This window comes from Odontesthes bonariensis, chromosome 20, assembly GCF_027942865.1.
Source record: "Odontesthes bonariensis isolate fOdoBon6 chromosome 20, fOdoBon6.hap1, whole genome shotgun sequence".
Taxonomy (NCBI): domain Eukaryota; kingdom Metazoa; phylum Chordata; class Actinopteri; order Atheriniformes; family Atherinopsidae; genus Odontesthes; species Odontesthes bonariensis.
Window position 1 is genome coordinate 2,566,175 of NC_134525.1, and position 26,500 is coordinate 2,592,674.

At 45.2% G+C, this 26,500-nt stretch overlaps 1 protein-coding gene across 1 annotated transcript in view; it reads left to right on the forward strand.

Moving 5' to 3' along the window:
* fars2 (phenylalanyl-tRNA synthetase 2, mitochondrial) overlaps window positions 1-26,500 on the forward strand; it is a 202,817-nt gene that overhangs the window by 130,241 nt on the left and 46,076 nt on the right. Inside the window, exon 10 of the mRNA XM_075452244.1 lies at window positions 4,833-4,990. Within this exon, the coding sequence (XP_075308359.1) occupies window positions 4,833-4,990 (158 nt within the window). The remainder of the gene's footprint in view (window positions 1-4,832; window positions 4,991-26,500) is intronic.

Below are 26,500 nucleotides of genomic sequence, written 5' to 3' on the forward strand. Positions count from 1 at the left end.
TGAAAGAGTCATCAAAAGAGGAAGAGAAGTGGAACCAAAAGGGAGGTTATTGATTAAAAAAGTAAGTAGAGAAGGAAAGAATAAAGATCCTGAAAGGAAGGAAGGAAAGGATAAAAGGAAAGGATAAAGATCCTGAAAGAAAGGAAAGGAGAGAAGGAAAGGATAAAAGGAAAGGATAAAGATCCTGAAAGAAAGGAAAGGAGAGAAGGAAAGGATAAATATCCTGAAAGAAAGGAAAGGAGAGAAGGAAAGGATAAATATCCTGAAAGGAAGGATAGGAGTGAAGGAAAGGAGAGAATGAAAGGAGTTGTTAAAGGAAAGACTGCAGTGGAGACAGAAGGGAAAGAGGGACAAGGGGAGAAGAAATGGAGCCTGATGGTAAAAGATGGATTCTGACAGGAAGTGGGAAGTAAAGATGAGAAAGAGGCAAAGAGACGAGCACCCAGGAGAGTGAAATGTAATGAAGCCGGTGGGCAGTAATAAACTGGTGATGATAATGTGAAGATAAAGCTGTGGAGGGATGGAGGTTAAGGACGGGCCCGGTTCTGCTGCCCACCTCGCAGCCCTCTCAGTTTTACTGATGAACCCGGTTCCTCCAGAGGGACCAGGAGAGCACGGCTCATCTCCTGCCCCGGGTCAGTGCTCCTCTCCTGGGCCAAGACTTTCCACTTCACCCCCTGAAAGCTCAGGTAATCAGCCGTGACCGCCAGGTGCCAGACAGGAAACAGGAGTATGTGCGGCCATGTTTGCGTACACACATCCAGCGCCACAACAGCATGACGGGGAGAGGCAGCTCGCTGTCGGGGAATCAGAGTACGTGAAGCCCTCCGTCCACCACCCAACATGTCAAAACATCCCAAAAATAATATCTGATGAAAATATAACTATTCTCCAGCCTGCACCTACTAAAATAACTAGTTCAATAACTTCCTACTCAATCAACCAGTGGCCTTTATAACGAGAACACAATGAATACAGGTGACGTGAGTGAAACTAATGAACTGAACATGGGAAGTGAGGGAAAAAACAATGGCAAAACTACCTGACATGAAACAACCTAACACATGATAAAACATAAAACTAAAAACATGAGGAAAACCCCATTGGCGTGACATCCCCTCAAGGGATGGATTCCAGACAACCCAAAAAGTGGGTGGGAGGGGCTCGAAACCGGTCGCTTCCTGCGACGTGGAGGCAGGAACCAATCTGGCGGACGGCCAGGCTTCCTGCGACGTGGAGGCAGGAACCAATCTGGCGGACGGCCAGACTTCCCGCGACGTGGAGGCAGGAACCAATCTGGCGGACGGCCAGACTTCCTGCGAAGTGGAGGCAGGAAACAATCTGGTGGACGGCCAGACTTCCTGCGAAGTGGAGGCAGGAACCAATCTGGCGGACGGCCAGACTTCCTGCGAAGTGGAGGCAGGAAACAATCTGGCGGACGGCCAGACTTCCTGCGAAGTGGAGGCAGGAACCAATCTGGCGGACGGCCAGACTTCCTGCGACGTGGAGGCAGGAACCAATCTGGCGGACGGCCAGACTTCCTGCGACGTGGAGGCAGGAACCAATCTGGCGGACGGCCAGACTTCCTGCGACGTGGAGGCAGGAACCAATCTGGCGGACGGCCAGACTTCCTGCGACGTGGAGGCAGGAAACAATCTGGCGGACGGCCAGACTTCCTGCGACGTGGAGGCAGGAAACAATCTGGCGGACGGCCAGACTTCCTGCGACGTGGAGGCAGGAACCAATCTGGCGGACGGCCAGACTTCCTGCGACGTGGAGGCAGGAAACAATCTGGCGGACGGCCAGACTTCCTGCGAAGTGGAGGCAGGAAACAATCTGGCGGATGGCCAGACTTCCTGCAACGTGGAGGCAGGAACCAATCTGGCGGATGGCCAGACTTCCTGCAACGTGGAGGCAGGAACCAATCTGGCGGACGGCCAGACTTCCTGCGACGTGGAGGCAGGAACCAATCTGGCGGACGGCCAGACTTCCTGCGACGTGGAGGCAGGAACCAATCTGGCGGACGGCCAGACTTCCTGCGAAGTGGAGGCAGGAACCAATCTGGCGGACGGCCAGACTTCCTGCGAAGTGGAGGCAGGAACCAATCTGGTGGGCGGCCAGACTTCCTGCGACGTGGAGGCAGGAACCAATCTGGCGAAACTGTGGGTCCCTTGGCTCTGGCGCTAGCTCTGGCTCTATGGACGCTATGGACGCTAGTTCTGTGGACGCTAGCTCTATGGACGCTATAGGCGCTAGCTCTGTGGACACTATGGGCGTCATTTGGAAACGGCCTTATAATCAGTGCTGATGTCTTTCCTCCTTGGCATCGTGTTAACACACCTGAATGCTGCAGAGCAGCAAACTGACAGAACTGACCCTCTTAGTTCCTGTGGCAGCAGAAAGGGTTCACTTAGTTTATCACTCACTACTGCCTCATTTTAAGAGCGTTTTCTTTCTTATTACGTATATTTTTATTGAACTTTATCGGCCCATCAGACCAACTCTGAGTTAGGATATCTTGTTTCTTTGAGGTCGTCGGATCAGCTGTTGTTGACTTTCGTCTCGAAGATGAATGGAGGTGAAATTCTGCTTGAAAAGCAGCAATAAGCTGCTCCATGATGGAGGGAATCCACTGAAAACAAACAAAGAAGCAGCTTCTTCTTCTGCCTCTGTGTGCATTGAGTTATTCCCAGTGTAATAAACAAGTGACAGATGATAGAGATCTCCTTCTCAGTCTGTCTCTGCATAAAACATCAGATTATTCTATCGCCCTGATAAAGTTTTAATGTGTTTGTGTCTCTGTGAGTTACTCTCTGCTGCACTCTGTCCTCTTCCTTCCTCATCTCTTCTTCTTTGGGCTTTCTATCCTCACCCTAACCTTGATGTATAACCCCTCCCTGTAATGTTCCTCTGCTTCTATCTGCAGCCTGCATGTCTCATTCATTCGTCCTTTATGGCAGCTGATGCATTGATTATCCAGACTGTTCCAGTTTCTTAGTCGTTTGATTTTGGTTTTTTGGGGAGACAAGTGACCTAATGTACAACTCCTCCAAGCTGATAAATCCTGGTCCCTTTAAATCTGTGTGAACAGCAGAGAATGACTCACAGACGATAGAAACTGTTACATCTGAGGAATGAATGCGTTGGTATTCTTCCTGGTGCCTACAGAGCAGTAATAATGGAAATTATCCAGAGATGCCACCAGACTGAAGTCATGAATAAAACGAAAGAAAAACAAAAACACGACTTTAAAGCAAAACTGGACCAGATGATGAAAGACAAACCCGGTTTAATGAAAGCACCAACCAGCCAATCATGGGTCCTTCTACCTGCCCAGCTGGAATAAAATGTTCACACGATATTTACATGGATATAAGTATTACGGCTGGGCGAGTTAACTCGTTATTATCGCGTTAACTTGTTAATTATTTAACGCCGATAAATATTTTATCGCGCATTAGCTCAGGTTTTATTATTTATTTTATTTTGTAAAAGTCTGTTGCTCACAGGCTTTTATTTTGTAAAAGTCTGTTGCTCACAGGCTTTTATTTTGTAAAAGTCTGCTGCTCACAGGCTTTTATTCTGTAAAAGTCTGCTGCTGTCTGCTGTGGAACAGGAAAAGAAAGTAATCTTTGGATCCACCAAACATGGAGAAGGGTACGGAACTTTTACTCGGCCATTTTCATGTTAAAGTTCTTCCAGACGGCGGAGTCGACAGAACCAAAGTCATCTGTAAACTCTGCCAAGTTGAATTGTCTTCTCAGCGTAGTAGTTCCAGTCTAAAATATCACTTAAAGGCAAAACACACAACTGATAGCAGCAAGTCATTCAAGGAAACAGACAGTGGAGCGAGGCTTCTACATAAAAACTACAGAAAGATGCTGATGTTAAAAGTGTGTTTGCACAACAAATGTTATGGCACTTTCATTCATATGGCAGCGCATTTAAAATAAAGCTAAATGCTAAAAGCTATACACTACTTTTGGATTCATTTTTGGATTTTGTGTACAAATGCGATTAATCGTGATTAATCAGGGAAATCATGTGATTAATTAGATTAAACAGTTTAATCGTTGCCCGGCCCTACTAAATATCAACAACACTGATTCTCAGCTGTAAAATTGGATAAACAGACCGACTGTTTACTGGTAAGATTGTCACCTTTCACCCTGAATGAAGGGTCCTACCTGCAGTGGGGTCCTGAGGTCCCGACCTGCCTGAATGCATTAACACAAACATCTTGTTTTTGGTTCTGAAAGCAGGTTGTTTAAACAGGTTTAAAGTCGGGAATCACTTATCCAGGAACTTAAACAAAATGAGAATTATCCTGTGACTTCCAGCTGGACTCAGAGGATGACTTTAGCTCAGGGACCAATAACGCAAGCTCTAAGGTTTTCTTTGATGTATCGTATGACCGAACTTTAAGTTTTCACACCTAATATGTGACTTAAACCAGCCTAATGCAGCTCCTTTAACCCCAGTAACAGGTTCAAGTCTTTTTAATAAGATGCTGTGATTCAGATGCAGCTCTGAGATCCAACAGGACGGACACAAGTCCGCCATCAGAGGCTGAGAGGAGATCATTGGTAGCTTCCACCAGAGCTGTTTCTGTGCTGTGATGCACTCTGAAACCCGACTGAAACTCTTCAGATTATTTCTGTGGAAATGATAACAAAGCTGAGCTGCAACTATTTTTTCAATGACTCTGCGCTCTGAAAATGTGACGATTTGATGAATTTACAGAATTCTGTTGTTTTTGGCATGAAAATAGAACACATTTCCATGAGTATGGCTGCGTTGGTTGATGGTGTCTTCCCTGTTTGCTGGTTCAGTCCCTCAGTAAGTACCCGCCGCTGCACAACGATATCTCCTTCTGGCTGCCCGACGCCAAGGACGGCTTCACTGAGAACGACTTCTACGAGCTGGTTCGCTCCATCGGGGGAGACCTGGTGGAGAAGGTCTCACTCGTGGACGAGTTCGTTCATCCAAAGTAAGAAACCACACACACACCTCGTCTTATATTTGTTCTGTTTGACCACGGAGAAGGTTAAAGGAGGAAACAGCAGAGCTTCACCTGTGTGGGTGAGGACCAGAGGTGGGTACAGCAGCCAAGAGCTGTACTCGAGTAAAAGTACTGTTACTTCAGAATAATATGACTCAAGTAAAAGTAAAAAGTATTCATCCAAATAATTACTTGAGTAAGAGTAAAAAAGGTGAAAAAACTACTCGAGTACTGAGTAACTGTTGAGTAACGTCTGATTTATTTGTTAACACAAGCATTCAATCAGACAGACAAAAATACTAAATAATCATCTTTAGGCAGATTAGAGTTCATCCAATTGATAAAATAAATTAAAATGAGTGAATGACAAAATAGCTTAAATTAAAATAATCCAGGTAAATTCAAGAACTTCAATAAAAAATAAAAGAGACTTAGGAAATGTTTAAAACATATGTAACCCATATGTAACCTAAAAAACAAACATTCACCTATCCATGGGGGGAAAAACGAGTTTAGGAAACTTACCGCTACATGTTTCCTCAAGTTAGATGTTGAGTTTCTGCTGAAATGTGCGTTTGTTTTGGTTGCCACAGAAGACACATAATGTAGCTGCTGTTTCTCACTCTTTGTAAGGTAAACATGCTTTCAGTATGAGGCCTCGTCTGCGTCTTCATTTCCCACCGTTGGTTCTGACATTTTTCATCTGTTTCTTTCTTTGTTTGCTACGACTGCTAATGCTAAAGCTAACCCGTCCCGCCGCTGAGATCGAGTACGGTCACGTGACCAGACCGCACGGCTGCGTCTGATTGGTGGAACACAGTCAGGTGGTAGAGCCTTTGGGGGAAGTCTCTCTCTCTGTCAGAATAAAACATTAAAATGAGGCGTACGCGGGGGGATAAAAATAATGAGGCGTAGAATACCAAAGAGGTAAGAAGAAAAGTAACCAGCTCATTGTAGCCTAATGTAGCGGAGTAAGAGGACAGTTTCTGCTGCACACATCTACTCAAGGAAAAGTAAAAAGTATAGAGATTTAAAACTACTCCTGGAAGTATAATGTTTTATAAAAGCTTACTAAAGTAAATGTAACTCGTTACTACCCACCTGTGTGTTGTTTCAGCACCAAACTGTGAAAACTCATCCACACCTGCAACAATTACACCGTGCACACAGTTAATGACACACTGCTGACTCGATCCCTTCAAGGTCTTATTAGAGCGACTGTTCAACCACAAACGTTATTTATTCTGTGAGCAGAAGCTCCAGATGTCAAAGTGTCGGGCGAGTTCAGGGGCCAGCTGTCAATCAGGGGCCACACGATGGACATCAAAGCCTTAAACTCCCCAAACACTTCATTAGGAACACCTGTGCAGCCATCGGCTCTGCTGCATTTTCATCCGAGGGCTGGAGAACAACAGCAGATGGATCAGCTGAAGGTCCAGATGCATCTCTCAGCTCCTGTGTCAGGTCTTTGCTGGATGTTTTCCTCTTTCTTAAGGACATCACTTTCAGATCCTGTTCATCTGCTGGAGATAGTTCTTTAGGCCTGACACTTCTTCTTCTGTCCTCCACTTGTCCAGTTTCCTCAAATGTTTTAAGGACACACTGCACACCATGCTGAGATATGCCAAGTTTTCAGCTAACAGCTCTTTGGGAATCACCTTGTTGCTGCAGAAATCCTGTTTTCTGTCTGTCACACTGTGTTATCTTTGCTGTTTTTCACACATGCAGCTAAAGAAATGGGAACAAATCTTAATTCCAGCCTAAAACCCACAAAGAGCTTCTAGATTATTCATTTCTGGTGGCATAAAACAGTTTAATCACGTAATTTCTATTAATTGTTCCATAATTAGTCATTAGATTATATCTTATATTCCTTTTTTAAGCTTTAAATTGAATCTTATTTACTTTTTCTTGTTGTTGAATAACATATAATTCTTATTATTGTCTGTTTTTTTCCTACTTTTCTACTTTTAGACGTGATAACGTTCATTTTTTTGGGATTAGGAGTTTTTTTAAAACTGAATTTCTTATATTAATTTGACTCTTTTGGTAACTGAAAGCAGTTTTAACGTAAATGTACAAAAAAGTTGAAACTATGAAGCTGTTTTTCACAGATGCAGCTAAAGAAATGGGAACAAATGATGTGTCTCTGTGACAGGCTGCTGGGAACAAAGTGCCTAAAGATCCAGTTTAAAATGTGGACACAACACTGGTTCATCCCTTGAGTTAGGAGCCTTTTTCCTGCCTGAATGCTTCATAGCTCAGAGTTAAGTGGCTTAACAAAGAAAAAACTGGACTGAAGATGAGTGAAAAGGCCGAAAATGTCCAAAAAAAAACATTGAAAGACTTTGAGAAAGTGTTGAAACTTGCTGAAGATCACTTCAGCTGCTTGGATGCAAAATATAATGAAATAAGAGGTGTCTCATGACCAAAATGCTTCAAAAACCACATAAAATACTTAATATGGCTGTCAAAATCATACAAATGTGATTGGAAATTAATTGTTATTCAAGAAATGATAATTAAATTTCTGTTTCTGTTCATTTTAGGCCACTATTTGAGTAAACTAATGTAAAAAAAAATCTAATAATTTTTTGTTGTTCGTCTGACTCCAAATCTCATCTATGTTACTGAATTTTATTCTTTTTTCGTGATATAAAGTCCTGTTTTTAAAGTCCTGTGACAGGCTGCTGGGAACAAAGTGCCTAAAGATCCAGTTTAAAATGTGGACACAACTCTGGTTCATCCCTGGAGTTAGGAGCCTTTTTCCTGCCTGAATGAATAAGTTAAGTGGCTTAATGAAGAAATAATGGACTGAAGATGAGGAAAAAGGCATAAAATGTCCAAAGAGAAACTCTGAAAGAGCTTCAGGAAGCTGCAGAACTGCTGATCAGGACACTTTAAAGGTTACAGGAAACAGGAAGAACTGGAAGTGTGAAACTTACTTTGTCTCCATCTTTACTTGGAGCCACAGACTCCTTACAGGACGTCCCAGATCTGAGCCTCAAAGTGAGTCCAGGGAGACGGCGACGGAACATCAGGAAGTGCAGAGCGGAGTAAAGGTCACTCTGAATGTTTCGCTGCTAAAGGCCGAGTCATCACTTTTAATTAACACACACTGCTGTTTGCGCGGTTAAAAGTGGCTGTTTGCTCTAAACGACACACGCAGCTGTCCTTGGTGCACACCTCTGAGCCCGCAGAGCCCGCTGTTGACATCTCATTTTTTAAGGAGTCCGGCTGTGTGTGAGCGTCTGCAAAGGGCAGCAGTGGGAGGTGGGCACCTTATGGCTGAGAACTCCTTTTTCACATCGTTCTGACACACAAACGCACGCCGTGCTCGACCTTGCGTCGGTGTGTGCGCAGCGAGGACCCTGCAGTGCGTAAAAATGTCCGACACCGTTCATCCTTCAGCATTTTAATGTCTTTTAAAAGGCGACCTTTTCCCCATCATGTTCACACACACACACTCACTTCCAGCAGCGTTAATGTGCGCTGACTTTCTGGGTTTTAGTCAAAGGGCTGAAAAACAGCTGAAAAACAGCTGAAAAACAGCTGAAAAACAGCTGAATTCTGGCAGGAAGGAACCTTTGCAGCCACATGTGGAAATGTGTCGCAGCATCTGCAGCACACGGGGTCAGGCCAGGATAAATGTTTAACCTTGTAGCACCCAAGCATATGAATAATCATTGAAAAAAATCATTTTGGCTCTTCTTGCATCTTTTTGGGGGAATAAACCAATATTTTTGGAATTGGGCTATTTTTGGCAATGTTGCATATTTGCAGCTGTGGGCTTTCCTGATTTAATTTAGTAATAATACAATTTGGAGACCTGAGCTCCCATTAGCGCTGTGAAAGGTGGACAAAGCAGACCGCACCAAACGAGACCAGAACCAACTAGAACAGACCACCGCAGAGCAGAGTGTAATTCACTGAGCCAAGAAAATGTTGCTGTGACAACTGTCGGCACATAAAATGTAATGTAAAAAAATATTACACATGAATGTAAATAATGTATGTAAATTTAAAAAATCAAAATAATGTAATGTAAATAAAAATATAATGTTAATAAATAATGTAAATAAATAAAAAGCTTGTTGCATATGTGGGCGCTACAAGGTTAAACCTTTATCTTTTTTTCTGAGGTCTTATTTAGATGTAGGAGACGGGCTTTGGTCAGAATAGCCGTTTGTTTATGCACAGCAGCTTGGATGGAGGTTCTCTGCTTCATCTGCTGGTGGGTGGAGGTGGTGGTGGTATATGCGTCCGTGTATGGTCACATGACAAACATTTACACACAGATGTGAAACCTCCAGGAAAAGTCTGGAATTTCCTGGATGTTTCACATCTGTGTGTAAATGTTCGGGCTGTGCAGCCATTAAAATGTTTAATCTAATTAATCACATGATTTCCCTGATTAATCACGATTAATCGCATTTGTACGCAGAATCCCAAAATGAATCCAAAAGTAGTGTATAGCTTTTAGCATTTAGCTTTATTTTAAATGTGCTGCCATATGAATGAAAGTGCCATAACATTTGTTGTGCAAACACACTTTTAACATCAGCATCTTTCTGTAGTTTTTATGTAGAAGCCTCGCTCCACTGTCTGTTTCCTTGAATGACTTGCTGCTATCAGTTGTGTGTTTTGCCTTTAAGTGATATTTTAGACTGGAACTACTACGCTGAGAAGACAATTCAACTTGGCAGTGTTTACAGATGACTTTGGTTCTGTCGACTCCGCCGTCTGGAAGAACTTTAACATGAAAATGGCCGAGTAAAAGTTCTGTACCGACCAACAGACTTTTACAAAATAAAAGCCTGCGAGCAATAGACTTTTACAAAATAAAAGCCTGTGAGCAACAGACTTTTACAAAATAAAAGCCTGTGAGCAGCAGACTTTTACAATAATAAAATAAAAAAATAAAAAAACTGCGTTAATGCGCGATAAAATATTTACCAACGTTAAATAATTAACGAGTTAACTCGCCCAGCCCTAGTAAATGTAAATGTGTTCGTGGGAGTTTGACTACATGAGTTTTATGGAGTTTTATGGAGACGGTTTATAGCTGCGTCCACATTCTGGGTCCAAAGTGGAGCTGGTTTACGGTGCGTGTTGGACTGGAGGTGCAGGCGGGGAGAGGAGGGCGTCCGGTTTGGGAACCTCAGGGTTGCAGCTCTGCTGTTTGCAGATGATGTGGTTCTGTTGACCAGCTGAGTGTGAAGCAGCGGGGTGAAAGGCAGCTCCTCCAGATCTGAGGCCTCGGTTCTGAACCTCCGGGTCGGGGAGGAGTCTTTGCCACAGGGGGAGGGGTCTCTGCCTCAGGGGGAGGAGTCTCTGCCTCAGGGGGAGGAGTCTCTGCCTCAGGGGGAGGAGTCTCTGCCTATGGGGAGGGGTCTCTGCCACAGGGGGAGGAGTCTCTGCCTCAGGGGGAGGAGTTTCTGCCTCAGGGGGAGGAGTCTCTGCCTCAGGGGGAGGAGTCTCTGCCCCCAGGGGGAGGAGCTTCTGCCCCCAGGGGGAGGAGTTTCTGCCCCCAGGGGGAGGATTTTCTGCCTCAGGGGGAGGGGTCTCTGCCTCAGGGGGAGGAGTTTCTGCCTCAGGGGGAGGAGTCTCTGCCCCCAGGGGGAGGAGTCTCTGCCTCAGGGGGAGGAGTTTCTGCCTCAGGGGGAGGAGTCTCTGCCCCCAGGGGGAGGAGTCTCTGCCTCAGGGGGAGGAGTTTCTGCGTCAGGGGGAGGAGTCTCTGCCTCAGGGGGAGGAGTCTCTGCCTCAGGGGGAGGGGTCTCTGCCTTAGGGGAAGGAGTCTCTGCCACAGGGGGAGGGGTCTCTGCCTCAGGGGGAGGAGTCTCTGCCCCAGGGGGAGGAGCTTCACCATTCAGGGGGAGGAGCTCCACCATCCATGTTTTTATTAGTTTTCGGGCTTTACTCTCCTAAGGATGTGCTCAATAAAAACTTTCGTTCTAAAGTACAAGCAGGTGTTTTAGAGTGGCGTGAGACATAAAGTGTGACTGCATGGAGTTAGAAAGACAAAGAAGTAGGTTTCAGAGTAAAATCGGTGCAATGCAGCTATGTCCTGCACCACTGAAGCGTTAACTGTAATTAACTGGGGGAAACTTTACCTTCAGCTGTTGTTGTCACTAAACTGGGATGTCAATGGTTAGAGCAACAGAAGTGTGGAAGGAAACGACGGGAAGTGGGAGAGAGGAGGGGAGGTTTGTGGAGAAAAAGGTGCAATGCAGCAGTTTGGTTCAGCACTACTTTTATTCAGACACCGGATCACATCTGTATCTGCTGGATGGAGATCCAGATCTAAACTGATTCCTCTGATTCCACAGAAACAGATGAACTGTGTTTAATTAATTAAGGTTTGATGGATGATCTACCAGGGGTGGGACGATATGCTTTGGTCACGATTCGATATAATCAGTAATTGCAATTTTCAACAAAGCAAGGCTGCTCAATTTCTCCATTGATAAAATAATTTCACAACTCTACAACATAAAAATTCATAAAAAAACATGTAGAATATAGCATATACTTTGTTGTCTACAGTAGTAGATCAACCCTCATCTTACTTTGAAGCTCCCAGATCAAGGAAGTGACGTCGACGCAGCTTTAGCTGCAGAGAAGCTATCAGGCTTGTGTTGATAATAATAAACTCCTGGACTATTTTCAAACTTCCAAATGCATCGTTTTGTGAGTACAGACCATATTTGTACTCCTGTAGAAGTTTGGTGTCATGGCATGTGATTTTAGTGTGGTAATTTTGGAGATACGGACCAGGATCCATTAACCCTTGTACAAAGCTATTCGGGATAACTCAGTAACTCAGCTGATGTTCAGCCAATATCGAAAAAACTGCGGGTGGGCTACTTGGCTGGATATCACGGTTCAAATGACCCCAGGTTGAATCTACTCCGGAGTATCACTTTAAGGGTAAGTCAAATTTGATAAATGATGTTGCTGATATGGGATGTCATACAGCTTCATGTCAAAAGAAGCGAACTATCCCTTTAACATGTACAGCTTTTTTTTAAAGTTTACAGTTGCAAAATTAATTGAAATGTCCACACAACACAAATGTGGGCCAGTCTTAACATAACTTAATGTAATGAATTGAAGTTTTTTCTGGACACAGATATGACGTAATATAATCGATTCAGGGGAGAAAAATCGATTTTTAAAATCATCCCAAAATAAAATCGCGATATGTACATGAATCGATTTTTTTCGCCCACCCCTAAAATCTACACTTCTGAGCACCAACCAACAGTTTTCCAGCTGTTGGAGTATATTCTCTGATTATTTTTAGGGATGCATCAGTTGCTCAGTCGCGGACCGAAGTCAGAACACGTTGAGCTTCACTATGATCGAAAATTTTTAATCAGAAACTACTGGCCTGTCATGTGGGGTTCCTCAGGGTTCTGTTTTAGGCCCAGATCTGCAGGGAGTCTGTTTTAGACGGTCGAGTCGAACCGATTCAGTCTTACAGAAAACTACCTGCAGTTAAACCCCCGTGGGTGTCATTCAGCTTATGAAACTGGCTCTTTGGACTCCTCTGGTCAGCCCAGCCTGACTTACTCTGTCACGGTTATTGGTGCGAGCATAGGAGAACTCAAAAGCACGACAGTGAGGCAGGCGGTTAGCAAGGGAAGATCCGTTTATTCAGTCCAAAAAACAGTCCAGGTCACAAGCAAACGATCCGAGGCAAGCAAACAAATCCAACAAGGGGCCTTCAGGTATCAGGAATCCAGGAAAGGCAGAACTAGGTCAGAACAGTTAGGCAGGACTGGAAAACGCTGGAGAGCTTAGCAAAGAATAACACAAGACAATCTGGCAGGGGACAAGTGAAAGTGATGAGTGTATATACACTGAGGAACTAATGAGCAAATAGACTGCAGGTGAGGAGGAGATGGGCAGGAAACCTAGGTGAGGGAAATGAGTAAATGCATGGCCGGATCTGAAATGACAGGAGAGTTTGGTGAAGTGACATCAAATAAAAATAAATACAAACTAAGTATTAGTGTAACTACGTTACATACTCAGTTGTTTTTAAGCTGCCAGGTCAAACAGCGACTCTCAGAGCAGAGAGCGCTGCTCATTTTCTGATCCCTTTGCCTCCTGATTTTATTTAAAAACAAACTCAGACTTTAACTGCTGTTTTTTTGCCCTAAACATGTCATGTGTGACGGTAAATTGAATCTTGGGTAGTTTTAGATTAGCTTCAGAACTCCAAAAAGGAGAACTTTCTCTACTCCAGATATCAGTTTGGAAGCCACAACAATCCATAAACAGGAAACGCGCTTCCTTTCCTGACAACACGAGATCCAGCTGTAGGTGTTGGATTCAGAACCGGATCCAGAACATCAAAGCAGCACAACGAACATTTAGCAGGAGGATCCCAGCAGGACTTGCTCTGTTGGGTAAATCTGCTCAGTACCTGCTCCTGTGAGTAACTGAGTTTCTGTGGAAGCAACAGACGGATCCGTTCAGCCGCCTCGTGGATAAATGTGTGAACACAACGTACCAGCAGCCCCTACAGCCGCCGTTTAAACACGACACGGACATTTAAAACAGGTTCGGACTCGTGTCCTTTTAGTGTCGGAACAGCCTCCACTTTCGGCTTCAGCCTCCCAGCAGAGAGAGCGTCGTGCTGGTTCTGGTTCATAAAGCTGTGGAACCTGATCCAAACCTTTTCCACTGATCATCCACTGATCCCAGATAGCTGGGTCTGTGGCAGCCACGGCTATTCAGAGACAACAGGGGAAGCCGGGCAGCCTCTCCCTTTCTCTGGCCAAACTGCTACATCTTCAATGTTAAATTGACGATAAAACAGTTATTCACAAAACACAAGATATGCCCAATACTGCATTTACTCTCATAACTACAACATGTTGTCCTGTAGCTTAATGAAGTGATTTCCATCCTCACACACATACACTTTTGTAAATATTACGCTGTAAATAAGAAACACATCCTTGTTGTTTAGAAGTTTTGTCAATCATATTCCTGTTGTGCATTTGTTTGTCATGTTAGCTAGTAGTTTTGTCACAATGGCGTAATATGGGCTTCCCCTGTTTTAAAAGTCAGCAGCCGCCACTGGTCTCTGGGGAGGTTCTTCGTCTTTAAGACGAAGAACCCGCTCTGAGAAGCACCAGCGCATCACCTGTTCCCTGCAGTGCATTAACTTCTGCTTTTAGTGCTTTAAGTCACGCACCGCCTGGATAATACGACCATAAAAGGACATCCTGAAGGTTTGAAACTGTTAAATATACTAAACTGTGCGACATTTAAGGTGATAATACATCTTTTATAACACTACAGACCCTAAATAAAACATATGAGCACATATCATTTTAAACAGGTTTTTATTGTTTAATGTCTGTGGTAAATTAAAGAAAATGATTAACATTTATAAAGCAGTGACCTTTGAATTTGTCAAACTTCTCAAAGATTTGTTTACTTGTTTATTTGTTTTACTTTCATGAAAATAAGCTTTGTCCCAACAGTCCTCTGTTGCGGATCAGTCGGATTAATGGAGGAAAACAGCTAAATCTGCAGGAAAAGGTGCTTTAAAGACAGGATTCAGAACTTTTCTTAAAGGAGACTTTGCATGAGACGAGCTGCACATTTATTCCCGGTCGACTCCTCCACCCTTCACGCGACACCGGCTCTCCTCCTTAATCTGCCTGCGGTGATAGATCGTTGTCTTGCATCTGCTGTCATTACTCAGCATATTAAATTTTGCCAACACTCGTCTCTGGATCCAGGAAAATCTGATGAGGCAGCTGAGAGCGTTTGTTGCCGTCAGAAACACAAACCAGCAGTCAGACTGCCTCCATCACCCCAAACCAATCAGCTTTTAATAACTGCCCCTTATTGATCGATGCTGCTCTGTCGCAGCGATTTACAATAAAGGTTTCGTGACACTGGACTGAGGGAAGTGCGACAGAGTCCCGAGAGGAGCTTCACCGTCACTGGATTTATTTTTACAAGCGGCACACACAACCATCAGTGTGTAAACACAGTTTTAGGGGCATTTAAAAGCATTTACGGAGGGGTAAACCCTCTCTTTTAAGTATATTTTGTGGGCTAGGAATTCAAAATATTGTTTGAAATGTTGGGTTTTACATGTCTGAGTTTGTTTATCATGTGGCTTCAGTCATTGGCTGCTTGAGCATGAAGACAACAGCGTGACTTCCCTCATTCCATTCCATTCCATTACGGTCATTCTGCAGACGCTTTTATCCAAAGCGACTTACAATAAGTGCGTTCCACATCGGTAGGCAAAAGAACTTCATAAGTGTTCTTTTGCCGAAGTGCATTTCCTTCCAAAACCAAACAGCTAAGAGCATAACTAGTGCTAGAGTAAGTGCGGTAAGTTAGGTACCGAGACAAATGTGAAGACAATTTAGAAAACAAAGACAATTTAGGAAACAAATAAGTGCGTAAGGAACTGGGAGGAACCAGGTGATGTCCTCAGAGGGCGGATCAGGGTAGTGTTTCCTGCAGAGATGGGTTTGCAGCCTGCGGCCAAAGATGGGCAGCGACTCAGCTGTCCTGATATCAGGCGGGAGATCGTTCCACCATCGGGGCGCCAGAACTAAGAAAAGGGTTAGGGTTAGAGTTGGGGTTGGGGTAGGGTTAGGGTTAGTGTTAGGGTTAGGGTTGGGGTTAGGGTAGGGTAGGGTTAGTGTTAGGGTTAGGGTTGGGGTTATGGGTTTGGGTTAAAGTCATGTGCACTGGCCTACTGAACTGTGGGGAAGGATAGTGTAGAGGTGAGAGAAGTGGTCTCCCCCACCAGAGGTCAGGGTTCGATCCCCAGGCAGAGCACCAGGGCAGAGGAATGAGAGGGGCCTGCGGAAATAGTCATTTAACAATGCCGGGCCCACCCCCGGCCCAGGCCACGCGGATCCCAAAAATCATTTAAAATGAAAAGAAAAAGGTGCGAGGATGTACCTTAGAGTGTATCCGTTCTTATGTAATGGTTATTTTTATTGTTTAAAAATAAGATTAAGAAATATATATATATATTTATAAAATTAAAAAATAAATAAATGTAAAAAATAAAAAGTTAAAAAATAAAAAATTTAAATTAAAAGGTAAAATTGAAATAAAATATAAGAATGTTTAAAGAGTAAAAAATGGATGCGAAAGAGTAAAAAATACTATAAATAAATAAATTAAAAGGGGATACCAAGAAGAGGAGTAGGGGACCCATAAGTGCTTTTTTGGTAAGTAAAAAGTGCTAGACAATAAGTGCTCATAAAAAAGTGCTAAAAACCACACAACATAAAACACACAATATAGTACAGTAATAAAAATTAGTAACAAAGGGTCCCCTAGTCCTACCTATAAGATCCGATTATAAAATTAATGGGGGGGGGGGGTTGTTAGGGTTAGGGTTAGGGTTGGACGGGGGTGTAGGGCTGGACCACAGCCTGGAGGTATGTAGGAGCTGCTCCTCCCACTTGGGGAACTCCCAGAACTTGGGGAGGTTGAACACCAGACGAGCAGCAGCTTTCTGAACCAGCTCCAGGGGTCTGATGGCAGAAGCCGGGGCGCCAGCAAGGAGGGAGCTGCAGTAGTCGGTGAGGAAGGGGCGAATCCTCCGGATGTTGTAGAGGAGGAATCGGCAGGAACGGGTCACTGATGTTTGGCGAGAACGACAGTTGGTCGTCCAGGGTCACACCCAGATTCCTCGCGGTCAGGGTTGACGTCACCACGGAGTCACCATGGTGATGGCCAGGTCTCTGAATGGGCAGCCCTTCCCCGGGAGAAACACCAGCTCAGTCTGGTCCAGGTTGAGCTTAAGGTGGTGCATCGACATCCACCCTGAGGTGTCTGCCAGGCACGCAGCAATGCGTGCTTCCACTTGGGTGTCATAAATTGGTTTTATTACCGTAAAGTAGAGCTTGGTTGTTCACCTCAGAGGGACTGAGATGCACTGTGGCCAGCAAAAGGAAACCCTATGATGACATATCTAACTTCTTTTACTTCACGTCAGCTTGTGGTAGATAAAAGCAGCTTAAAGCTGCCTTTCCTCCAGGTTTTCGGCTGTTTTCTTGCTGGTTTTCTTGCATTCAGCCGCTCCCTCTGTGCTGTAAATGAGGCTGCAGAGTTTCAGACTGTCAGCGGCTGTCGGCTGAACAAAGCGACGTCTGAAAGAAGCTCCTGAACCCTGGAACTAAACGGTTGTTTAGTGCGGAGCAGTCTCACTCAGTGTTCTCAGGGAGAGGAAGTTTGAGTTGGGCTTTAAAAGTGGACGCTTCACTCTGGGTTTGTATCAGAGCTGCAGGCTGATTGAATTCCAGCTCCAGCTGCCAGAAACAGCAGCCTCTCAGATACATTTTCTCCTCCAAAGTGCATCTAATGAGGCAGCGGAGGGAAAACACTATCGCCTTCTCTGCCGCTCCATAAACATCTCGTGTTGGAGCAAATCAGAACCGATGGCCCGCCATGATACCCCACTAATCTGCCCTTATTGGTCGGTAACGCCGTCAGCCTCGGCCGGGCTTGGACTAATTTGATAAGCAGCCAGAGCTGTCGGTCATGCTGACAGAACCCTCCCCGTCAGGACTCCCCTGAGAGGGGAGGAGGGGGAGGGTGGGCTACAGAAGGGCCTCAGAAATATGTTTTTACCTTTTTGGACTCATCATTTTAACCAAGTTCTTTAGTTTCACCAGAGGTCCAGTTATTTGTTTTATCTTATCGTTTCTCACTTGTACAAATACATCAAAAATAACGGTTCAAACTGTGGAAATCAGCTTCATGTCGGCATCAAACGGACCGGTTCTGTTCCGCTAACTGAGGACAAACGGACCGGTTCTGTTCAGCTAAATGAGGACAAACGGACCGGTTCTGTTCAGCTAACAGAGGACAAACGGACCGGTTCTGTTCAGCTAACTGAGGACAAACGGACCGGTTCTGTTCCGCTAACTGAGGACAAACGGACCGGTTCTGTTCCGCTAACTGAGGACAAACGGACCGGTTCTGTTCAGCTAACTGAGGACAAACGGACCGGTTCTGTTCCGCTAACTTAGGACAAACGGAACGGTTCTGTTCCGCTAACTGAGGACAAACGGACCGGTTCTGTTCCGCTAACTGAGGACAAACGGACCGGTTCTGTTCCGCTAACTGAGGACAAACGGACCGGTTCTGTTCAGCTAACTGAGGACAAACGGACCGGTTCTGTTCAGCTAAATGAGGACAAACGGACCGGTTCTGTTCAGCTAACAGAGGACAAACGGGCCGGTTCTGTTCAGCTAAATGAGGACAAACGGACCGGTTCTGTTCAGCTAAATGAGGACAAACGGGCCGGTTCTGTTCAGCTAACTGAGGACAAACGGGCCGGTTCTGTTCCGCTAAATGAGGACAAACGGACCGGTTCTGTTCAGCTAACAGAGGACAAACGGGCCGGTTCTGTTCCGCTAACTGAGGACAAACGGACCGGTTCTGTTCAGCTAACAGAGGACAAACGGACCGGTTCTTTTCAGCTAACAGAGGACAAACGGGCCGGTTCTGTTCAGCTAAATGAGGACAAACGGACCGGTTCTTTTCAGCTAACAGAGGACAAACGGGCCGGTTCTGTTCAGCTAAATGAGGACAAACGGACCGGTTCTGTTCAGCTAACAGAGGACAAACGGACCGGTTCTGTTCCGCTAACTGAGGACAAACGGGCCGGTTCTGTTCAGCTAACTGAGGACAAACGGACCGGTTCTGTTCAGCTAACTGAGGACAAACGGGCCGGTTCTGGACCGGAGAGAACAAAGGCTACGCGATTACACCAGATCTGATTTTTTGCCTAAATCCGATTTTTTTTAACGTGTGGTTACACGTACTTTAATAACGTGACTCATATCTGATTCACTACACTTTTCTATCACCTGAAACATGGCGCATGCCTACTGAAGTGTTTACCGAACTACTGCTGAGGCAAATAGACGACGTTGACATAGGTGTGATGCTAGTGTTGCGGTACATGAGAAGTTCGCCCAACATTGGCAGGATTTTAATAGCCTGACTACGTCAGACTCAAGATTCTCGTCAGAATGTGAGTCTGATACCGCTGGATAGAGTTCTGAGTATGGGCCGTGTTTCAACCAAACCAGGAGAAAAAATGCCTCTTCGCTCAATTGGATAGACCTACAACCAATCAGAGCAACGTAGTATGTGACCTAGATTAAGCGACACACACTTGTTGTTTTTCTTTTCTATCGATAAAAGCCTTTATCGCGTTCCTCTGTTCGTCTTTCAAAACGAATGCAATGTGGAGATCCTGTAGAACAGACTCGATGGCAGAATCTACACACCCTGGCTGTGTTCAAAACCGCATACTGCATACTTGCAAACGGCATACTCATCGATCAGACAGTATGCAGAGCGTTTACCCACAATGCATTTCGCTCCTGCCCGAGCCGAAATCAGCCGGCCTGAAGCTGATTTCCCTTAAGCTCTAAACTCTGTACACTTTAGCAACATTTGAAACATTTTCAGGAGAGAAAGTAGTCGTTTAGATCCCCAACGTGTTGAAAACCTGACAAAATACCGGCTGTTTACAATTTTGTTCCCACGAATTCGGCGCTACTAAAGCTAGCCGCAGTGAGCTAACGCACTTCCGGTTATTTTCACAAAATAAAATACCCGTTGCCTTTTATCATAGGGAAAGCCATTACCATACAATCGGTGCTTTTGTTTTGAAAACAGGAAGTGAACCTACCCTCGTTGTAGCTAGCTTGAAACTGCCGTTTTGACAGGAAATGACGATCGGCGACGTCACGTTACGTTGCATCTTGGGTAGTTTGAGTATGAGTAGTAACCTCATGATGCATACCCAACATTTAGGAGAATCTAGTATGCATCTGGGAACTTAAAAAAAGTTAAAGTTAGTAGGAGTAGTAGGCGGTTTCGAACACAGCCCCTAGCTCTCCAGCGGCAGCCATGTTTGTTTCAAATGAAGTCAAACCAAGCGCTCTTTAGTGACGTAGTCGATAATGTCCCTGTTGATCATCTGTCCATCATCGTATAAAGAGCATAGAGATTTCCCAACTGAGCAGAGCCAGACCGAACTTCCCGACCAAAAATGTTATGGGCGGGGCTAAGTTCGGCTGGCACCCAGGCTAGGATTTTAAGGCAGAGAAGGAGGAAAAAGGGCCATTATTGCATCCTGTGCACACGCTGCAATTATTGCCTCCTCGGCTGTTCAGAGGAGTGTCTGGGTGCGAGACCGATCCCAGGACTGGTGGGAGGTACCCTAAGGTACAGAGTGAGGTGTTGTTGTTGTTGTTGTTGTTGTTGAATAATTTATGATTCTTTCTGTTCCCACATTCAGCCTCACAGTAACCGGTCCGTTCCCAATAATTCCACCTCAGCAGGATGCATTAACTGATCAGTCTGATGCTCCCCTGAGGATTCAGCCTTTCATACGCTGCGTACCGTAAAACAGCTGATGGAGAACAGTTGGAGCCGGGATGCTTTTTACTCTGTGGGTCTGTTCGTGATAAACGGCAGCATACAGATCACCACATATTACAGCCTTCATGCAAACTGGATCAGCATCTGCATCCATTTATTCACCTCTGATCGATCTGAGGCCGGTTTATGGAGCTAACGGGCTGTCAGCACCTGTGGGATCCCAGCAGTTCCTGGGTCAGAGGAGATGTGTAAACTAGAGATGGGACCAAGTCACACATGTGCAAGTCTCAAGTAAGTCCCAAGTCTTAGCTTTCAAGTCGCAAGTAAGTCTCAAGTCTTAGCTTTCAAGTCTCAAGTCTTTGCTTTCAAGTCTCAAGTAAGTCCCAAGTCTTAGCTTTCAAGTCTCAAGTATGTCTCAAGTCTTTGCTTTCAAGTCTCAAGTAAGTCTCGAGTCTTAGCTTTCAAGTCTCAAGTCTTTGCTTTCAAGTCTCAAGTAAGTCCCAAGTCTTAGCTTTCAAGTCTCAAGTAAGTCTCAAGTCTTAGCTTTCAAGTCTCAAGTCTTTGCTTTCAAGTCTCAAGTAAGTCCCAAGTCTTAGCTTTCAAGTCTCAAGTAAGTCTCAAGTCTTAGCTTTCAAGTTTCAAGTATGTCTCAAGTCTTTGCTTTCAAGTCTCAAGTAAGTCCCAAGTCTTAGCTTTCAAGTCGCAAGTAAGTCTCAAGTCTTAGCTTTCAAGTCTCAAGTCATAGCTTTCAAGTCTCAAGTCTTAGCTTTCAAGTCTCAAGTCTTAGCTTTCAAGTCTCAAGTAAGTCTCGAGTCTTAGCTTTTAAGTCTCAAGTAAGTCTCAAGTCTTAGCTTTCAAGTCTCAAGTATGTCTCAAGTCTTAGCTTTCAAGTCTCAAGTAAGTCTCAAGTCTTAGCTTTCAAGTCTCAAGTAAGTCTCAAGTCTTAGCTTTCAAGTCTCAAGTAAGTCTCAAGTAATTTTTTCTTGGTCAAGTCAAGTCACCTTATTATTGTAATTTTACCTGCAGAATCTGATCTTAATAAAGTGAAAACACAAAGATATAAGTAACTGTCAGTAAACATCATTGGCCAATGTGTCCAACCTGTCCACCCCTTATCATATCAAGCTAACGTTAGCTAACTACCGACTAGGCTAACAGGATAATATTAGCTAATTTGACGAGCACTTACTGGTCAGAATGGATCTTTAAATGACGAACAAAGTTGGAAGTTGTCGTCTGGCTGTCTGAGATGTTGATGCCGCATGTCTTGCACTGAGCTGTTCGTCTTTTACCGTCAAAATGGTGATTAGGAAAGCCGAAGACAACGACTCTCGGTCCCGCTGACATGTTGATGCATATCTGATATGAGTTTATTCTCTCCAATAAACACTAAGGTATGCAGAGAGGGCATGGCTGACTGACAGGGTAGGGATCCAATCAGGACGCCATTCTCAGCCTGCGCTCCTACCGGGTAATCAATGTTATTTTTTAAATTAATTTAATAATTTTAAATTCAAACTGAAAACATGAACTGAATAACACTCAAGTCATTCAAGTCATCGTGTCTCAAGTCAAGTCAAGTGCCGAGTCTTTAACTTCCAAGTCCGAGTCGAGTCTTTTTTGTCAAGTCAAGTCACAAGTCATCAAAACAGCGACTCGAGTCCCCATCTCTGGTGTAAACCTTAGGAAATCCCCCAAAAGAAGACGCTCAGGAGGAGGAAACATCCTGATCAGGCACCCGAAAGGTTATAGTCTTTGGACTTCCTGAGCTTCTTAAACTGGGAACTCTGGGTCTGTTGGCGGTGATACTCACGAACTTTAGAGTATATTTTAGATTGGGTCGGGTAAAGCCCTACGTCTCCCGTAAAGATTTGGACAGGAGGATCCATGCCTTCCATGCTAAGTCCTTAAGTCCTGAAGTGAACCTTAAAGTCTGGAACATGAATGTCCTAAAAGGCAAAACCCACCACATACCCAACAGGCATCTGTTAGACAAAAAGAACTCTGTACATTGATGTAAAAAGGTTTTCTGTGCGGGATTCAGATGCTGGAAAATCACCCAAACGTGCAGCCGACTCCTGGAGGTTAAAGGGTTTCTGTTTATGTGCAGAACAACCAGGAAGCTGGCAGATTAATCACTAACCACAGCAGACAAGAGCAGCTGGTGCGGTGACGCCATGTTCTGATGGAGGCCTGACGTGGATCTCTTACCCAATTCCTCTGAGAGGCGGGTCCAAATGCTTCTGAAAAGCCTTGATTTTATGCACCAATCACGCCTCAGATTATTGGTTTTGGACCCTTTTCCCTAGGGCAGAGCTCTTAATCCGTAACCCACCACTAAACTTTCAGTTAATGAGTGAACCCTTTCTGCTCTTCTTCCTGCAACACAACAAACTCTTTGTGTTGCTGCTTGTTTGTCAAAGATTTGTCCAAATAAAGATGACCACAGCTTTGTTCCTCCTACTTTCAGGAGTTGTGACTAAACAGGCGCATTCGGACTGTAGGAACCTTCTGCAGTTCCTAGAACCTTTTCAGGAATGGGGCCGTTTTTCCCTCATTCGGACATACAGGAACTAGGGACCGCGGCCCTCGGGAACTAGGGACCACGGCCCTCGGGAACTAGGGACCACGGCCCTCAGGAACTAGGGACCACGGCCCTCGGGAACTAGGGACCATCGCCCTCGGGAACTAAGGACCACGGTGGCCTCCCCGCTCTCCATGTTAGCTTCTCGGTGGTGTTTTCTTCTTCTCTCCTTACTTTTACCGGGTTTTGTTTTGTTCTGTTTTGTTGTTGAATGTGGCGCTAAAGGAATACGTCGCTGTCGCATCAGTCCCCATCAGGTCCGACTCATGTGGGAATGCGGACTGAAACAGTTCCCCTGGGGGAGGACGGGTATCAGAACTGCTCTGTCTGAATGCAGCTAATGTGTGTGAAGCAGAAATCTGACAGGAAGTTACCATAAGCACACATTCAGACCCAGCTCCGTGTTTTAACCTCCATGTTTTCTAACTTTCACTTTCTCTCGTTTCTCAAACTGTCAGCATCGTCCCATCCATCTTTAAAACAGGCGTCTCCATTTCTCCTTCTTTTCCTCTCTGCATCCCTCCTTCTCTTCTTCTCTTCTTCATTACGTTTCCTCTTCCTCCTCCTCCTCCTCCTCTTCTTCTCTTCTTCATTACGTTTCCTCCTCCTCCTCCTCCTCCTCCTCTTCTTCTCTTCTTCATTACGTTTCCTCCTCCTCCTCCTCCTCCTCCTCTTCTTCTCTTCTTCATTACGTTTCCTCCTCCTCCTCCTCCTCCTCCTCTTCTTCTCTTCTTCATTATGTTTCCTCTCTTCCTCCTCCTCCTCCTCTTCTTCATTACGTTTCCTCTCCTCCTCCTCCTCTTCCTCCTCCTCCTCCTCTTCTTCATTACGTTTCCTCCTCCTCCTCCTCCTCCTCCTCCTCCTCCTCCTCCTCCTCCTCCTCCTCCTCCTCCTCCTCCTCCTCTTCTTCTCTTCTTCATTATGTTTCCTCTCTTCCTCCTCCTCCTCCTCTTCTTCATTACGTTTCCTCCTCCTCCTCCTCCTCCTCCTCCTCCTCCTCCTCCTCCTCCTCCTCCTCCTCCTCCTCCTCTTCTTCTCTTCTTCATTATGTTTCCTCTCTTCCTCCTCCTCCTCCTCTTCTTCATTACGTTTCCTCCTCCTCCTCCTCCTCCTCCTCCTCTTCTTCTCTTCTTCATTACGTTTCCTCTCCTCCTCCTCCTCCTCCTCTTCCTCCTCTTCCTCCTACTCTTCCTCTTCCTCCTCCTCTTCTTCTCTTCTTCATTACGTTTCCTCTCTTCCTCTTCCTCCTCCTCCTCTTCTCTTCTTCATTACGTTTCCTCTCTTCCTCCTCCTCCTCTTCCTCTTCCTCCTCTTCTTCTCGACTTCATTACGTTTCCTCTCCTCCTCCTCTTCTTCCTCTTCCTCCTCCTCTTCTTCTCTTCTTCATTACATTTCCTCTCCTCCTCCTCCTCCTCCTCCTCCTCCTCCTCCTCCTCCTCCTCCTCCTCCTCCTCCTCCTCCTCCTCCTCCTCTTCCTCCTACTCTTCTTCCTCTTCCTCCTCTTTTTCTCTTCTTCATTACATTTCCTCTCTTCCTCTTCCTCCTCCTCCTCCTCTTCTTCTCTTCTTCATTACGTTTCCTCTCTTCCTCTTCCTCCTCCTCCTCTTCCTCTTCTTCTCTTCTTCATTACGTTTCCTCTCTTCCTCTTCCTCCTCCTCCTCTTCTTCTTCATTACGTTTCCTCTCTTCCTCCTCCTCTTCTTCCTCCTCCTCCTCCTCCTCTTCTCTTCTTCATTACGTTTCCTCTCTTTCTCTTCCTCTTCCTCCTCCTCTTCTTCTCTTCTTCATTACGTTTCCTCTCTTCCTCCTACTCTTCTTCCTCCTCCTCCTCCTCCTCTTCTCTTCTTCATTACGTTTCCTCTCTTTCTCTTCCTCTTCCTCCTCCTCTTCTTCTCTTCTTCATTACGTTTCCTCTCTTCCTCTTCCTCCTCCTCCTCCTCTTCTTCTCTTCTTCATTACGTTTCCTCTCTTCCTCTTCTTCTTCCTCCTCCTCCTCTTCTTCTCTTCTTCATTACGTTTCCTCTCTTCCTCCTCCTCCTCCTCCTCCTCCTCCTCCTCCTCTTCTTCATTACGTTTCCTCTCTTTCTCTTCCTCCTCCTCCTCCTCCTCTTCTCTTCTTCATTACGTTTCCTCTCTTCCTCTTCCTCCTCCTCCTCTTCTTCTTCATTACGTTTCCTCTCTTCCTCCTCCTCCTCCTCTTCTTCATTACGTTTCCTCTCTTCCTCCTACTCTTCTTCCTCTTCCTCCTCCTCTTCTTCTCTTCTTCATTACGTTTCCTCTCTTTCTCTTCCTCCTCCTCCTCCTCCTCTTCTCTTCTTCATTACGTTTCCTCTCTTCCTCTTCCTCCTCCTCCTCTTCTTCTTCATTACGTTTCCTCTCTTCCTCCTCCTCCTCCTCTTCTTCATTACGTTTCCTCTCTTCCTCCTACTCTTCTTCCTCTTCCTCCTCCTCCTCTTCTTCTCTTCTTCATTACGTTTCCTCTCTTCCTCCTCCTCCTCCTCTTCTCTTCTTCATTACGTTTCCTCTCTTTCTCTTCCTCTTCCTCCTCCTCCTCTTCTCTTCTTCATTACGTTTCCTCTCTTCCTCTTCCTCTTCCTCCTCCTCCTCCTCTTCTTCTCTTCTTCATTATGTTTCCTCTTCCTCCTCCTCCTCCTCCTCTTCTCTTCTTCATTACGTTTCCTCTCTTCCTCCTCCTCCTCCTCCTCCTCCTCCTCCTCCTCTTCTTCATTACGTTTCCTCTCTTTCTCTTCCTCCTCCTCCTCCTCCTCTTCTCTTCTTCATTACGTTTCCTCTCTTCCTCTTCCTCCTCCTCCTCTTCTTCTTCATTACGTTTCCTCTCTTCCTCCTCCTCCTCCTCTTCTTCATTACGTTTCCTCTCTTCCTCCTACTCTTCTTCCTCTTCCTCCTCCTCTTCTTCTCTTCTTCATTACGTTTCCTCTCTTTCTCTTCCTCCTCCTCCTCCTCCTCTTCTCTTCTTCATTACGTTTCCTCTCTTCCTCTTCCTCCTCCTCCTCTTCTTCTTCATTACGTTTCCTCTCTTCCTCTTCCTCCTCCTCCTCTTCTTCTTCATTACGTTTCCTCTCTTCCTCCTCCTCCTCCTCTTCTTCATTACGTTTCCTCTCTTCCTCCTACTCTTCTTCCTCTTCCTCCTCCTCTTCTTCTCTTCTTCATTACGTTTCCTCTCTTCCTCTTCCTCTTCCTCCTCCTCCTCTTCTCTTCTTCATTACGTTTCCTCTCTTTCTCTTCCTCTTCCTCCTCCTCTTCTTCTCTTCTTCATTACGTTTCCTCTCTTCCTCTTCCTCCTCCTCCTCCTCTTCTTCTCTTCTTCATTACGTTTCCTCTCTTCCTCTTCCTCTTCCTCCTCCTCCTCCTCTTCTTCTCTTCTTCATTATGTTTCCTCTTCCTCCTCCTCCCCCTCCTCTTCTCTTCTTCATTACGTTTCCTCTCTTCCTCCTCTTCCTCCTCCTCCTCTTCCTCCTCCTCTTCTTCTCTTCTTCATTACGTTTC